This window comes from Seriola aureovittata, chromosome 14, assembly GCF_021018895.1.
Source record: "Seriola aureovittata isolate HTS-2021-v1 ecotype China chromosome 14, ASM2101889v1, whole genome shotgun sequence".
In the NCBI taxonomy this organism is placed as follows: domain Eukaryota; kingdom Metazoa; phylum Chordata; class Actinopteri; order Carangiformes; family Carangidae; genus Seriola; species Seriola aureovittata.
In genome coordinates, this window is record NC_079377.1 from 941172 (window position 1) to 958733 (window position 17562).

The 17562-nt window shown below is 40.2% G+C and overlaps 1 protein-coding gene across 1 annotated transcript in view; it reads left to right on the forward strand.

The window, feature by feature from the left end:
• slc18a2 (solute carrier family 18 member 2) overlaps positions 1–17489 on the forward strand; it is a 40175-nt gene extending 22686 nt beyond the window's left edge. The window contains exons 9-16 of the mRNA XM_056394854.1: positions 1155–1215; positions 3172–3267; positions 5776–5854; positions 6988–7039; positions 7351–7414; positions 7512–7631; positions 8577–8710; positions 10763–17489. Of these exons, the coding sequence (XP_056250829.1) occupies positions 1155–1215; positions 3172–3267; positions 5776–5854; positions 6988–7039; positions 7351–7414; positions 7512–7631; positions 8577–8710; positions 10763–10870 (714 nt within the window). The 3' untranslated portion in view covers positions 10871–17489. The remainder of the gene's footprint in view (positions 1–1154; positions 1216–3171; positions 3268–5775; positions 5855–6987; positions 7040–7350; positions 7415–7511; positions 7632–8576; positions 8711–10762) is intronic.
• Positions 17490–17562: the final 73 nt, after the last annotated feature.

Here is a 17562-nt window from a genome sequence, read left to right on the forward strand (position 1 = left end):
ACTATGACAACAAGATCATCTAATGTTAAGGAAGTACTCATTTGAACCCAAATCACAATCTTTTTCTAAACCTAGCCATGGCCGTTATTATAGAAACCATCGTGACGAAGGTAGGTACGCTGCTCTCGATACAGTCGATGCATTTATTACTGTAACCATGACAACCAAGGTCTGGTACGCATGCTGCCGTATGGACGCTATTTCAGGAGTCACTCCTACACAACCTGTGGTTGTTCAGGTTGGAGGAGTTATACATTCGGACAGTTTAACAGGTGTGGTCAGTAATAACTAACCCTGACCCTTTACTTAGCCTGTCTACTGGATTAGTTCACATAGGTTATGTTTCAGAGGGAGGAGGTAGTTATCTTTATGATAATGCTGTTACATAAAAGAAATATTATATTTTTTCGTCCAAAAGCAGCTTTTACCAGTGGGGGTTCATATTGGGAGCCTCCCTATAGAGAGATAGAAAGTCCAAAAACCTGGAAATAAGCTGCATTTTATCACTTCCTGTTCCCTCATCCTGAATTCTCTGGGTGTTTTGAATGGGTTTTTGGTGTGATTGGACTGAAATATGGTGTGTGGTTAACACCAACTCAAGACATTTTCACGTTTTATTCTACAACATAAAGTACGTCAGTAAATACCCCAGTCCTGATTTCTTGAAGCTTTAACGTCTGTTAAAAAAGGTTGGTTGCTAACAAGTGTTGAAATGAGATCACTGAGGTTGTCGGGGACGTTAACATGAAAACTGATCTACTCACCAGTTCACCTTTATAGTCTCATTGTGTTTATACTCACACTAACTCAGCTTGAACTCAAACTACTGAAGTTTAGTGGTGGTGATGTTGAAGTCATGTGACCATGGTGTCATTGGTTTATAGCCTAACATTAGCTTTTAACCTCTGCTGATTGTATTTAGGCTTCAAACATCATAAACTGGTGTTCATTAGTGAAGATGATCCTGCTGAACAAAACCTGTCAGGACCATTAACTGTTGTTTTTCTCTAATAATCCAAAAGATAATGGTAAAACCCCATTGGTTTTTAGTGGAGGGAAACAGGGTGATGATAAATTCAGGGCTGGTCTACAGAAATACATCATCCCTTCAGGACTCTATAAGCTTTTTGTTACTGTGTCTCTTTCCTCCACAGAGTCAGAAGGGGACACCACTGCTGACCCTGATGAAGGATCCATACATTCTGATCGCAGCAGGTAAGAAAATAAGAGTTCAGTAAATGTGACGAAACTTCATGTAACCTCACTCTGAGGGATAGTGCCTTTTTTAATGGTGCTGGGAAAAGAGGCAAAGTTTTTGTTTGTTATATTAGCCAAATTTGTTATATTAACCAGAGATTTTCTGGTTACAGAACAGAAATATGGCTTGAAATGTTGCTGCGAAGTGAATCCTGCATGTTAAAGAGGGTCATCTATCCATCAGAAGAAACACTGAGAACAAATTTGTGTTGTGTATGTGTATTGTGTATTGTGTAAATGTAGATCAACCTGTAGCTCTGGCTTAAGAAATGAACCAGCTATAACAGACAACCTGTATATTAAACTCAGTTCAATGTTAATGTTATTTGTTACACATATTAGTCACTGAAGTGCATCCATCCATGTTGTCTGAGGTAAAGTTTGCAGTGATGGCAGCCCAGACAAACCTCCCCAGCCACGTCCTCCAGCTTTCCTTGGGTCAGACAGGCTATGTAATCCCTCCATCATACTGTGTGACGACCATGGCGTCTCAAACCAGTTGGACATGCCTAGAATTCTTCCACAGTAAGGCATCTAGTGTGCATTCTAATCAGATCCCCAAACAACCTCAACTGGCTCAGACTTCTTTCCCTGTTCCCAGGTTCTCTGACCTTTCAGTCATCACCCAAAGCTCATGATCACGGAGGTCACGGAACATGAACTGCTAAACTGAGAGCTTCATGCTTTGCCGTCTCTTCACCATGAAAATCAATGCTTTACTGCCAACACAAGTTGACTGATTTCAGGCTCAGTGAACAAGACCCCAAGATAAATGAACTCCCAGCAATTTGTTTGCAAACTATAGGGAGCTATCCACTGTGATCTAGTGTAGTACCATGGCCTCACACTCGGAGGTGCTGACTCTTAGTGCAGCCATTTTACACAGTTACAAACTGCCCAGTGTGCACTGCAGTTTGCAGGTTGATTAGGCGGTTTCGCAAGTTTCATCATCGGAAAAAAGCTGAGATGGAATCCTGAGGTCACCAATCTGGGTGCCTTAAGTTCCTCAGCTGCTCGTAGAGATTTTGTCCATGACTATCACAAGTGGAAATCCGTAGTACTACTCCCTGCTGAAAATGACCAGGGTCCAGTCCTGGCTCCTCCTCCTTATCAGTCTCATGGGTTGAGCCAGCAGAAAGTACTCATTCATGGTCTCCCTGTCCTCTTCTGTGACCACAGAAGCTGCAGTCCTCTTAGACCTGATACCTCTTTACTGATTCAGGTGTTACCAAGGCTAGCCATGCCCTTTTTCATCTTTATGGCCTCCTTTACCACCAGTGTCCACCAACAGGTTACTGAAGTCAGAGACACCAATGTTCCCATCCTACTTGATTTTTTTTCTGGGGATGAGCCAGACTGGGCCCATGGGTGCAGACCCCAAGTCCAGTCATTCCCCTGCAATTTCTCCTCCTAGGCCTGGCTCCCAGATAGGGCCTTGGTTTCCCTTTTCCGGGAGACGTTTTCATGAGACAAAGCAGTGATTATCTGCAGTTTAACAATACTAGCAAGTCAAACTGAGTCCACCCACAGTCAAACAAGGCTGGAGTCATCCCATTGGTGGATGAGTCATACCACTTTTTACATCAAAACACAACTTGATTTTGAGTTTGATATATATGAACAGCCTTGAGGTCAAATGTATATGCCATTATCTTATATCACACTAATATCACACCTTATATCACACCTTAATTGGCAACAAGCCTAGTTCAGTTTAAACTCTGCCTGCAGAAGCTTACAACTGTGATGTGCAACAGATATGTTAAAGTCTGAGATCACCAGTAGGAAACAATCCCAGTATTTCAAAGTTGGCAGAAGGGCAGGATTTATTTGATTGTTTGTCGTTGTTTAGGTGGATGGGGGTTGGAAGAGCAGTTGACACTGAATCAACTTATCATCAATCTTCCTTCACAGGTGCCATTTGTTTCGGAAATATGGCCATAGCCATGATGGAGCCAACACTGCCGATCTGGATGATGGAGACCATGTGTGCCAGGAAATGGCAGCTAGGTATTTTAAGCTCTGTTCGCTTCAGTAGGACACGTACTGACACAAGTCAGTCAAAGTAGAGGCACCCACACAAACACATACACACAGTTCCAGACATTCAGAACCCCTCCCCCTGCTGGAGACCCTCTGGCTGCCACACACAAGTCTCCTTTTTTTCTTCTGTTGTCTGAAAAGGTGTGTCCACATTCCACAGTAAACCTGGGCATTAAAGTGGCATTCATTCAATTGCAGGGTGTCACCATTAGATTGCACTTTGTTCACAAAAACACATTCGCAAATAACAAATATGTGCAAGGTTTGTACATCATGTTTAGTTGCTGGAGTCCAGATTTTTAACAGCATGAACCTCGATTTCATTCTGAAATTTCTCCTTAAAGGATGTTTTTTTGCTATTGCAAATAGCCAGTGTTAACATTAACAGCTGTTTAATTACCAGTCTAGAAGAAGCATTGTGAGTTTAGCTTCAAACTTCATTCCTTTACTCACCAACAGCTGTCTCCAGAGGTGGAAGTAAACTGCAATGTCTTACCTCTGTTTCTACAACTTATTTTTCTTCCACTGGTTAGCATGTTAACAAGCTATCACAGGTCCGGCCCGTCCTGTTTCATAATACTGCTTTGCAATAGTGGTGCACTGTAGCGTCCAGTCTATTTGAGCATGAGAGGATGAAGAAGAGCACAGCCCCCCAGGGTCTAGACTTTGGTAGTGGTGGCAAAAAGAGATGCTGGAGATCTGGATATGGAGCTGATGTGATGTGGACTCTGATGAGCTGGACCTGGTGCTGGATGTGAAGACTGGAGGGGGATGGTGTGGAGGACTGTAATAACAGCTGACAGCAGGAGAGGGGAGAACAGATTTAAAGTTTAACAGGGACAACGTGATTGGCTGGTTGAGATTGTGGTGAAATGTAATTGGTTATTGAAAACACCTGTAGTCCTGCTGCCTTCATGTGCTGCAGGGATTTAGTGAACTGCTTTTCATGCATTGTAAAACGTCTGTGGACAACTGACAGTTACATCTATTGGTTATGGGATGATTGATTAAAATAGTTCATCTCACAAAACTCATTAATAACCATTAACATTTCTAATGCTAAGATAAATGATGAAATGTATAAAGTCTAATTAAAATCTAATGTCTTGTCATCGGTCATTTAAGCTCTGCCGTGGTCAGTGCGCTGTCATGTTATTTTATTAACCTTTGCATAATTATTTGGTGTCATCTCAGTGTTCCTCAACGCTGCCATGCGTTACTTCAGGGCGGTAACACACTTAGTAGCAAAGGAGAGGTCACATACCAGCCATGTGTAGAGTATGAAACCAGTGGGGACCTGCCATTGATAGCTACCGCTCATTGCTGTCCTGTGGTGTGAACACTTGCAATCTCTACCATCCTTCCTAAATGTCATGTACTCTGCATAAATCCTTGTTGCCCTGACAACAGGTTGTGTTTAAGCCACTTTAGAAGATGTGAAAAATCCAAATCATGGACAATCAAATCAACTCAGTTATCCTCAAAAAAAAAAACCCAGGGCTCAGGACTCCTCCAATAGGAGGGTCAACGGAGGCCCCCCCACCCCCACCTATGTGACAGCCCATAGTTCTCAGCTGTTATATGACATTTAAAAGGCAGAGTATTAAGGCTCTTCCACGAAGGGTTTACAGTCAGGTCCTTAAACTGTTCTTGGCCATCAAAAGTGAGGTCAGTAGACAAAGATATTTTTGATAAGGCAAGATGCTCAGAATTTAGTAGTCATTATAAAAGTGCACACACACGTACCTCATAATACAGACAGAAAACACTAAGGGCTCTATTTTAACAATCCAAAGCGCATGGTCTAGAGTGTTTGTAGGGCGTGTCCATAACAATTCTGCTATTTCAGGAACTATTTTAACGAACTAAAAAAACAGTCTCTGCTCCAGGCGCATTGTTCAGAAGGGTTCTACTAAATCTCTTAATTATTCATGGGAGTGTTTTGGGGCGTGACATCTAATAAACCAGTCACAGTGTCATCTCCTTTTCCCTTTAAAAGCCAGGCGCTTGCACCTTGAACAGATTTGAAAACCCTCTCTGTCAAAACACTTCTTTGGTTATTACTAAATAAAAACATTTAATTCACAAAATAATATCATTAATCACATTTCCTCTCGTCTCATATACATTTCTTACTTGACTTGACTTTGTACAGGAGTGTCACTCCTCCGTCCTGCCAGGTCTTTTCTAACAGAGGCTTCCTCAGCTCTCTGCTGTTATTAGTTTGTTCCTCCAGGATGCTGTATATGAAGTCTTGGTCAGATAAAAAAGGATGAGGGGGAACAGGATATTAGGGTGTCATATAATGGCAGGTGCAAAGCATAAGTCTTCATTACAGACAATGGGAGATGTACAGCAGCTCAGTAATGAGGCTCTGATAGAGATCTGCTTTTCTTGCCCACACCTTCATTCTCTCTTCTGTGTGTGTGTGTGTGTGTGTGTGTGTGTGTGTGTGTGTGTCTGTCTTCGGTCCAGGCGTCGCTTTCTTACCAGCGTCCATCTCCTATCTTATTGGAACCAACATCTTCGGCACATTGGCACACAAGATGGGGAGGTAGGGAGGGAAATTATCCTTATCTACCTTCTCTCTCTCTCTCTTTCCCTCTGTGGATGTAGCATCTGTTTCCGTTCCTCTAAATGAGTTTCCCGTGTTTGTGAGGCTGCCTTTATTGAAACCTTGATGATACAGAGCATCTATAATTTCTGTGTGTATGTGTCTGCTCTTATAATGCTTATTTGGCTTCTTCGTTCAGTGTTGCCATTAACCAAATCTGTTTTAGTACCACCATAAAACTCTTTAAAGTTAAAACAGGACTTTCAGTTTCATAACTTCACCATCACAAACTGTTATAGTCTCACTTCTACTATATGTACAATGTCATTTTTCTGATACCTGAACCTGAACTTGTGTATCGACTGATACCAAGCACTGATCCGATAGCACTGCATTCAAAAAACATTTGAACAGCTGCATCAGCTGTATACTACTAACCCTGTATGGATGTGACATGATGTTATTGTTCAGTGGCACAGGTTAAACCCTTTGCGAACAGCTACATGAACCATAGTGGAAACTTCTTATAGTGATCACAGTTACAGTGATCGACCTCTTGTATGGATCAGAAAGCTCGGGACAGAATCATTCCTTTACAAATGCTGTTTAAATAATTATCTTCCAGTAATCAATTCGTTTACTTACAGTGTTCAGTTTGGATCTTTTCATGCTCTACAACATCTGGAAAAAGTCCTGGACCTCTGTCAGTCTATTAGTGACTGTGAACATTACGCTATTTACCAGAAATCAATTATTCTGTACTGTTCTACACACGGTCCTGACTCCCACCATATATATATATACACACACACACGCATACACACACATCTGCAAGGAAGACTGAGATAAACTGAGCAGATCCAGGTTCAGAGCTTGTAAAGACTCAAGCAGACTGAAGTTGTATTATTATTATAGATTATAGATAATATAATGTAGATTGATGGGATAAAATATCAATTTTATCCATTACAATTAAAACTTTCTGAAACTACTATATATACTGTTCTATTATGTTTATACTCATGTTAAACAAACTCACATCCTGCTTCACCTTTATGCAGAGATTATTGTTGCTGACTGGAGTAAAATATATTTATAATGAGATGACACTGATCACATCTTGTCTCTTACAGATGGCTTTGTGCTCTGATTGGAATGGTGGTGGTTGGGATCAGTGTAATATGTGTAAGTATGAGGGAGACAACCTCTGGAATATTTGATGAGCATCGATGGGTCACTAAAGACTTACAAGAGTAAGATCCACTGAATGTGGATTTTAAAGGTTGTGCTCTGAGATGGTTAGGGTCAGTGTTGTTGGGTGTTTAAATCATCAGATTGTCCTTCTGGGCTTGAACAGGGAGTGTGTTCATTACTCAACAAATCTCATTCTGACTTTACAGTGACTCTGACTCTCACAGCAGCCGGCTCCTCTGCTCATGTGAAGTCTGATGTTTACACTCCCTCATACAAAGATGAAATGTGCCTGTGTGTTCCAGGTTCCATTTGCTGGAGACATCTATGGTCTGATTCTTCCAAACTTTGGTGTCGGCTTCGCCATCGGTACGTCTGCAACACTGAACACTAAGCTCAACACACAGCACCTGCAGTACAGTGTGTTTGTATGTGTAAGACCTGTGATGTCTGTGATGTGTTGCAGGCATGGTGGACTCCTCCATGATGCCTATAATGGGTTACCTGGTGGACCTGCGGCATGTGTCTGTGTATGGAAGTGTGTATGCCATTGCTGATGTGGCCTTCTGTATGGGCTTTGCTTTAGGTAAGCAGGGAGCACACATACAAGCATTAACAAAACTACAGACTATTAAACTACAGGATATGACGCCTCTGAAGTGAATCTGAGTCTGAATCTTTGGCTCATCATGTTTCCAGATTAACTTGTGTTGTCATAGTTACAGATGCAGAGAAAGGCCATACTCACAAATGTTTTTTATCTCTAGATAACAAAGCTCGTTATCCCGAGATAATAAGATATTATCAAGAGAAAACGATTTTTTGTATCCCAAGATAACCAGGTTATTATCCCGTCATCTCGGGATAACGAAGCTTGTTATCCCGAGATAATGAGATTATTATCCCTTTATTTAACAAGATATTATCAGGAGAAAACATAAAAAAATATTTGTTTTATATAAGAGCTTTCAGCTCTTATAATTTGAAATATGGTCTAAAGTACTATATCTGTTTCCAGCTGTTGTTTGTTTGTCTGTGACATTTAGATTATCATAATGTACAGTGTTTTTAACAGTGCTGATTGATGGTTACTATGGAGAAATGACTGTATGTTTCCAGCTAAACACTCTGGTGCTTGGTGTCAAGGTTAAAGTAGTGTATGAATCATCAACTACAAACAGGTGCTGCCTCCTCCAGCACAGACTGGTGTTAATTAAACAGTGTGTTTCAATGTAAGATATAACAGTTTGAAATAGAAATTGATTTGGAATATGTGGAATGGGGAGGGAGATGGAATTACATTTATTTTCAGTGAATGATATCAGTGATTTCCTGTTAATTACCTTATTATTACCCTTTTTTTACCCAAATATTACCTCTATATTACCCCAAACACAATTACCTAATGACATTTCAAAATATTACCATGTTACTACCTCGGTTGTTACCAACACGTCATCTTGTTATTACTAAGCTACAATACAAACTCATCTGACTAACCCGGTGTGTGATGTGTCGTCTGATGGTGCAGGTCCGTCTATAGGAGGATCCATAGCTGAGAGTATCGGCTTCCCCTGGCTCATGACCATCATTGGAGTAGTGGATATTTTCTTTGCTCCACTTTGCCTCTTTCTCAGGAATCCACCCGGTCAAGAAGAGAAAATTGTAAGTTTCAAAACACACTTAAACCCAGTCAAACAAAATCCTGCAGAAAGGCGCAGACAAATAATATGATTTTCATCTCCCAGAGATGTTGCTCTGACATAAGCGGATGTGGGTAAATCCACACCCATGTAAAAGCTAAACAGAGACTGTGCTGGGAAACCAGAAGTATTTCATACTCCCATCACACTGTGTAAACACTCCCACATCCATGCTGCACAAAAAGTACCAACATGAGAAAATCATGATGTCATTATTTCTTAACTTCAATCACACAATGAAGAGACAGTTGGCAAGAGGAGATAGAAGCTAAGTATCAGCATTTCACTGTGAACACTGAGGTTAAAACTGAGCTGAAGTTCTGTGAGTCTTGGTCACACTTTCAGGCTCCATCCACACTGCCATGTTTTAGTTTTAAATCTCTTTTGCTATGTCTACTCCTGACGTCCACACGACTCTGGAGTCTTTAGCCCCTAAAAACAGAGACTTTCAGAAACTCTGCTGGACCCGTCTTATTTTGAAAACTCTGGGGTTGTATTGTAGTGTGGACGAGCAGACACCCTAGTCTCTCCTGATTGGCTCTCATCAGCCTGGACTACCAGTGGTGAATACAACATGATAATGAATTACAAGGGTTGCTGACCTTGTTGTTTTTGCTAGCAGCTGTTGTTCAGTTACATTCTGTATTTTATGCAACAACTGTCTTTGCTGTTCCTCGTTTTGAGTACTTTCTACAACTATCCAACTGCAGAGAAGACAATCTGCTTCCTGTTAACACCGGCTCGCACATGCTCAGTGTATGTGAATGGTCATGTGATATATGTTTTCAGGAGTGTGAGTCTGGATGGACATTATTTCGTCTGGACAGAGATGGTTTTGATTTAAAGTGAAAACATGTCAGTGTGGACGCAGCCTGAGTGAATAGCTTCCCTCTGTGTGTCACATGGATGATGATATACTGTTGGCAATGCAAAAAAAAAGCTTCTATGTGTATTTTGTCTAAACAGTCTCGTAACAAAGGCTAATGACTGATTCACTTTTCTAAGGGAGAAGCTTAATCGTTCCTCTGTCTGCATCTAATACACAATAACAGAGCTGAATTTTTCTTTTAGCTTTAACTTAACACGTGAACTGTTGTCTGCTCTCTTTTCCCTTACAGAAAAAACACATGAATTACTCATGTGCAAAATCACGTGTGTAAACATGTAATCTCACATGTACATGTGTTTTCTGCACATGTGAAAACATGTTAAAAACACATGTGAAATGTGTGGAACACAAGGGAAATGTGGTTTTGGGACATTTTTGTGGTGTAATGTGTGAAGCCCCATGTGAAACCCATACCTAACATTAAACTTAGATTTACATGTGAAATCACAACATAACATGGGCTTTTTCACTACTTTTGTGACATTATCTTTTTCTCATATGAAATTGGTATTCACATATAGAGCTAAAAACCTCAACTATGTGAATTTTGAGATACACGTGTGGTTTCCACATGTGAAACTTAGGTTAACATGTGAAATGTTTCACTTCATGTGTCACTATCATTTTCACTCGCAACGTTTATAATCACATGTAAAATGAAAAACTTGTTGTTGCTAACACATTTGAATGTATATAACGGAAAAACAAATGTGAAATTTAGGTTCACATGTGAAATCACAACATCACATGTGAATGGAAACCTCCACATGGGAATTACGTAATTCACATGTGAAAACAAAAGTGAAAATTTGATTCAAGTGTGAAATCACAACTTAACAAGTCACTTGTGAAATATTGATTTTAATGTGTTTTTACCACTAAAGTCAGGAGTTTTTTTCTAATCTTACACACAAGTGCTGGACGACATGACAGCATTTAATAAATTATTTCAACTTGACATGAACTCATCCTTGACCTGGCCAGAAGAGGATTATAACATTATCTTGATAACGGAGCACAAAAACCCCAAAAATTGACATTAAAAGAAGCAGTTCTAGGTTTTACTGAATGAACTTTGACACATGTTGTGGCAGAATCAACACTCTCCATAATCTGTCTTTTCAGGCCATTTTGATGGACTCCAACTGCTCAATGAAGACGATGTCCTACTCCACACAAGGGACATGTTATCAGGGTGAAAACATGGATCCAGAATATGACGACTATGATTAACAGTCCATCAGCGATGCAGGTTAATCCTTCAGAGGATCTATTTTATTGTACAAAAAATGGGAACACAGAAGAAAAAAAATAGCAATGAAACAACAGCAGCCAAGATTTTTCCATGTGAATGTTCTGCGTTCAGTCTTCACTGTTCAGTGTCTTCTTAGCAGTTTACTGGAGCAAACCAAAGTTGTTCTTGATCTGTAGTGGCAAGCGCATTGTGTGAGAGATATTTTTTTAGCCAACAGCCTTATTCAATAGAGAAACATGTCATAAAGCACTTTGTAGACAGTAGGAGGGTGCTGAGCAACAATAGTTTGGTGTGCACATTGGTAGTGTGTTGGGTTATTGTGTGGTTTGTCAGGAAACTGTTGTTTGTGTAAAATCCATGGAGATGTGTTGGCCCGGTCATTGATACAGATCCAGATGTGTTTACTCAGGCCTCTTCAAAACCCAGCTGTTCTTGCTCAGCTGTGTTGGGACATCAAAAACAGAGGAGAAATATATTCTAAAAAGAGAATATAGAGATATAAATATGTGATCTCCTCTTAAATAGAATAGAACCCACATTTTTGCATTTTGGCAACTTCAGAGAGAAAGATAATTCTAAGCTGCAAAATGCACCAACATATTCATTATATCAACACCACAAATCTATATCCACAGCAGGAAGTTCATCAGTACAACACCAGAGTCCTGTCATACTCACCAGTCTGCTGCTGTCAGGTTTATCCATAGACTGTAAATAGAGATGGACGTAGCCTCTGTGACATCACCCACACCCACATTTCTGAAGAGTGGTTTAGAGGCTCAGAGTGAGCTGCTCCACTGTCACCATCTTGGTAGTGCCTGGCTCCGCCCCTAAATCTCCCAGCTAATCCAAAAATGGTCAAAGAGGAGGTGCGTGTGTGGAGCCGAGACTTAGGTGACTTCAGTGTGGAAGGCATATGCTCACCCACCTGTCAAAGAGGCCACGCCCTCAATTCCTAATAGCTTTGAGCCTTAACCTCCTAAGACCCGAACTCTTGCATGGCGTGCATTTTTAATTTCTCTTTGCTATTTAGGCTGTGGGACCTGAGAAAAATGATGTCCACATATGAGGACATTAGTTTTAAATTTTGATTACTGAGTGGCAGTATAATATCCTCATATGTGGTCACCAGGCCCTTGTTGAGAAAAAGTTAGTATTGTGGTCTAGAGAACCCAAAATGTGAGGTCCACATATGTGGACGCCAGGTCCTAGGAGGTTAATAAAATGTAAACAGGTGAGTTATATAAACAGTTGTCATGGAGGAGAAAAATTTGCTCTAGAAACCAAAGCTGTTTTTGTACCAGGCTGTAAACATGTTTATTTCTGCTTTTAAGTTGGACATTTTAACATGGGAGTCTATGGGGACTGACTCAGCCCTTCCTGCTGATCTTTCACTTTCCCTTTATACACTTTATTGTAACACAAACAATGTGAAGTGTCAAGTTTCATTGACAACAGCTGAATGTCTGTGTGGAGGAAGTGGAAAGACTAGAATGAATTGGTGAATGAAAACTATTCCTGACAAAGACAAAGTGAGAGCAACATAGTGGTGAGTATGACGTGACTCTTATTAAATCACTTCTAAATGTTGACTTTGTGCAATCTTTCACAATAACTCCATCTTTGCTGCAGGATTCTCACTCCTACTTATGTATGTATTTTGGCCTTGATATCAAAATATGCTGTAACACTTCCTAAACTGCAGTCCCAGTCACAGCTCTCTGTAGACTGTGTCTCAGTGTGTATCCAGATTTCCATCCCCCTAAAGTCAACTTTGTTAGGATGGTTTGTTGTTAGTCAATGAAGTGAATTTGTGCCAAAGTTATACTGTTGTTCTTATAATTAACAGATTTTGCTTCAAACAGATGTGGTCTTAAATGATGTTCCGACCGCGCTTTGACAGAACCACTGTTGTCTGTGGATTAAAACCAGTGGCCATACCTTCATCAGTCACTGTAATCATGTCACTGCACATATTTTAATGCCCTGTGTGATTCAGTGTTAAACATTTTTATAAAATTGGCTCAGTCACAGATGGCAGCAGCTGAAGTTTATCAGAACATCCATAGAAACGTCTCCCACTTCATCCCCAACACTTACAGACTGTATCTGACAAAAAAATGCGAACATATATAGATAGCTGTTAATAATTAACCTTTTTTTTTATTTTCACGTCAGAAAAAAAGCCCAGGTGTTAATTATGATGTTGCAGTATTTTCTATGAAGGTGATCCAGATCCAGCGTGTTGGTATTGTGCAGACACAGGGAGACAGGAGGGTAGTGTACAGGCCAAAACTGTGGCATCGTAACAAAGCATGTGTGTGTGGATAAATTGAATCTTCAAGTTATTATTTTACAACACTCATCAGATGCACCACACTTTGTAAACAGCATTTTAATTGACACCTCGATGGGTGTACCCACCGGCCACTGACGGGGGGGAGGTGTCGCCGTTCCCTGGTGACCTTGCCACTTACTGTGTGTTTGTGCCCCGAGCCATCATTACTGCTGCTGCCACATGTGAAGTGTGGTGTAGTGGAGTATTCCTGTACACAGTCTATGCTGCAAATTTACAGTCCATTCACACTGGGTTTCAGCAGTATGCATTAAAGAGAGAGTTAGAAGAGAAGATTGATACCAGTCTCTTATCTGTATGGTAAAATATGTAGCTGGAGCCAGCAGCTGCTTAGCTTAGCTTAGCTTATTTTAGCTTAGCTTAGCATAAAGACTGAAAGCATGGGGAAATATATTAAAACAAAATGTATCTATTTTTTCCACTAAAACTGTGTCTTGGTGGAGTGGAACAGCCTCTCCATCAATATCACTACTTTAATCCTTTTTTATTATTTATTTAATTGTTGGTACTTTTGAAATGTCACACTGGAGTAATAAGAGTTTTTTCATAGACATTGTGTACGATAATCAAATTGTATTCTACAGTGTGTGTTTGACATCTCTAACTAAGACCACTGACAATTAGTATGTAGTACTAAGTATGTAAAAAGACAATATGTAAATCAACATCTTTTTTTAAAGTATTATATAAACTTGAATGATACTCAGAGCACAGATCTCCACCCAGACACGTCTGTGAGATCCAGATTATTACCTGGATCTGCATCTGATTTTTCACATTAAGATTCAAACATTATCTCCTGAGAAACTTTTGGAAATGCAGTAAATTGTCTGATCTCACTATGTTAAGGAAAGGGATTGAAAAAACAAAAAACTAAACCCCTTTGCACCAAAATGTAATGAGTTCTTCCCAGTAAAACAAACCGGCACGGGTGGAAACAGAAGCTCGTTGGGGGACGTAATGAGGATCTGCTAATGGCAGGAAGATGAAAAATGTTGAACACTGGTGAAACAAAACAGCTGATAAAATCAAACATCAACTAAAAACTGTTTCCATACAGATACTTAATGTTATTTTACTCGGTTTACGTGAAACCAGAATTTAGGAAAAACCAGCTAACTTTCCTCGGTGCTATGTCGAGTGCTCTACTCTATATGTCAAGATAATGATGGTAGATTTTTATAAAATTCATCCAATCTCATTTACTTTCTGGTTTTCCCACCAGCCCAACACCATGAGAAGAGATTGTATATAGATGTATTAGCTGCGCTGCCGCACTGGGAAAACTTTATGGGAGCTGAAGGGTTTTTTTTTGCCAAGAAACTTAACATTGTTAAACTTATAAATAAAACGGTTCTGTTATAGATAGTAATACATCTTAATATAAAATATTCAGGAACATGTTTCTGGTTTTTCAGAGAGACTGATAAAAGTATGAGAGTGCAGTGAGTCACCACAGTGAGAGGAAATCAGCCCAGGCATGACGACAGGATTCAGCTCTCTGCTGTTCCTCCCCCTCCCCCTCTTTTTTTTATATTACAATTACTATTTAGACCCTATTTCTTCAGGTACCAGGGTGTCCCAGCAGCCTGAACCTGTTGTACCAGAGTAAACAGTATCTACATTATATTATTAGTTTGGAAATGAGGACACACACCTTTCAAAGCAACATGCACATTCAAGCTAATCTAATATCCTGCGGATGGATGGATGGATAGATAGATAGATAGATAGATAGATAGATAGATAGATAGATAGATAGATAGATAGATAGATAGATAGATAGATAGATAGATAGATAGATAGATAGATAGATATTTTAATTATTATAAAATATGTGGTAGATTAAATCAACCAACTAGTTTCTCCCTGATCAGCGCTTAATGAACCGTTTTCCCTGTGATGTCCCTTGAGTTTATCATAGCAAAAGCACCAAGCTCTTTTGTGAGTCATATGTAGAGATGATTTTTGCCCATGTCATCGCGTTTGTTATCAGCTGGTTGTTTTTCTGATTGTTTGTTTTTTCTTCTTCTCTTAAATGTGGCGTTTTTGCTCTGACAGAGTTCTTTCCCAAAAAATGACTATGAAAATGAAACTAAAATACAGACAGATGGATTTTCCGCTCATTACCTTTTGGTGCGATTAAAACACTGTTGGTGTTGCTCTAAATACGTATAGGTACCATGGAAATGTCAACAGCGAAGACTCCATTCTTCTCAGAGTGGTAGGAGAAGTACTCATATTGATTGTGTGTTCTGGATGGTGGGAGACAGCAGAATGAGTTACCATGATGGGGAAATGTGGGAGCAGACACACTGTAATCAGCCTGTCCATCTCAGCACTGGGCTTCAATTACTTTGCGGATGATCACACAATACAGTACCTTCCCTCCTTTCCCTCTCCACGAGACAACAGTGGATCTTACAGCAACGCTGGTACAAAGCTTAACCACATTTTTAATGTCATGTTGCTTTTTTGGGAAGGGGACACCTCTGAGAGGAAAAACAATGTAATGTACTCAAATATGTAAAGAGAACATTTTTGACATTTTCCACAGCTGGAGTAGTGGGAGTGCAGTATTGTTCTGGATGGAGGATAGTGTGCTATTGTTAGTGATAATCTCTGTCCCCATTTTGCTCTAGATTCATTCTAACTGTGCATTAAAGGATGTTGCTGGTAATATCATTTTTATATTATATATTTCTTACTGTCAACATATCCCACTGAAAGTAGTTAAAGGTCTTCCACAGGTATAGCATTGCGCTCCCATATTGTTGCCTTGCACCTACATTACCCAAGATGCAAGTCAACTGCCAGCGTTTGGTTGCAGAGTTGGATGTTGTATGTTAGCAGTGGCTAATGTAGCCTCAAGCTGCTGCAGCAGAGATGAGGAGCAGGCTATAGAGGTGTGGTGAGCTCACCACACCCGTTTCAAACCTGTTCTCTGACAGTGAAGATCAGCTGGAGCAGTTTGTCAGACTTCATACAGCTAACCTCCGAAGAGACTATCGCTTTTATTCAACTTCACATAGAAACAGACCTCGATGTGCACAGATGCCCTTCAAAGATTCACATCCTTAATAGGAATCAATGGACTTGGACTGAATGCAAGTGTTACTGTATGTTCAGACCAAAAGAGGCGAGTGAACTTTGAAGGGACTTGAAGTCATTTGTTTTCTATGTGAGTCGGCAGCTTTTAGCAGTGAGCAGCAGTTTGCCCATTGGTGGTACAGGCGTCAGAAAAAGTTGAAGTCAAAGTTGACTTCAGTCAGCTGAAGTTGAAGTGCTCTGCTCTACAGAGCACTAGAGAACACAACCATGCAAACTTTTGTTCCCAAGCTCAACCGAGGAGAGGTTGATTGCTTATATGACGAGACCCTGTTCGTTTACTGGGACTTAAGTAAAAAAAAAAAAAAACGATGCATAGACCATGGTGTCTCACACTATAGGTGTTCAGATGAGCTGGTGAAGTGTAGGCTACATAGGAGGGGCTTGTATGCTAACTAGCACCATAGCATGCAAAGCAGTCGTAACAAAACTTGCTAGCTGTTTATTTCATCCACTTCATCTATGTCAGAGCACCCACAAGCTTCAGCAGCGTCTTTGATGGGGATCCAGAGCCAGTTCTTTCACGCTCGCTGCTTTCGGTCTGAACGTGCAGATCAGGGAATCAGAATGAGGCTAGCTGCTCGGTTCTCATGGCAGACTTCAGAAAGGCTGCAGGGAGCTGCCATATGAAGGCCCACATTAGGAGTGCTTAAAGACAACATGACCTTCCTTCCTGGCTCACATCTCATCCACTCTCATGCCCCCACCAACAACACCTGTGATGTTCTACATGCAGTACTGTTTTCTGTAACATGTTGTTGGTTTTGATCTTTTTATGACATTAAGAAAAATTGCGCTAGCTTTATTAAATGTGAACTGTGCTGATACTAAAAAAAAAGAAACAATTGAGAAAAAACCTTGAACTCAGGTTATACTTTCCCACGTCCTCTGAAGCTTTTAACTGCATCTCACTCTTCTTTAGTGGTTGAAGTTTTTTAGTGCTCATTAGTTCTCAGTTTTGGTTTTTTTTGTTTTGGACACAGCATTAATTTAGTGTACATAGAAATAACTATACATTCAGTGTTATCATATACTGTACATACTTGAGGAATTTGAGTATAAATACCCATCAGCTGACTTCAGTTTAAAGTATAGGCTTGTATTTGTTCCTGTAAATAAAGCTTTGGCTCAGACTGAGTGTTGGTCCATTGTTAGTCTCATGTTAAATGATATGTGTGGATGTAACTGAAGGTTCAAGTCCATTTT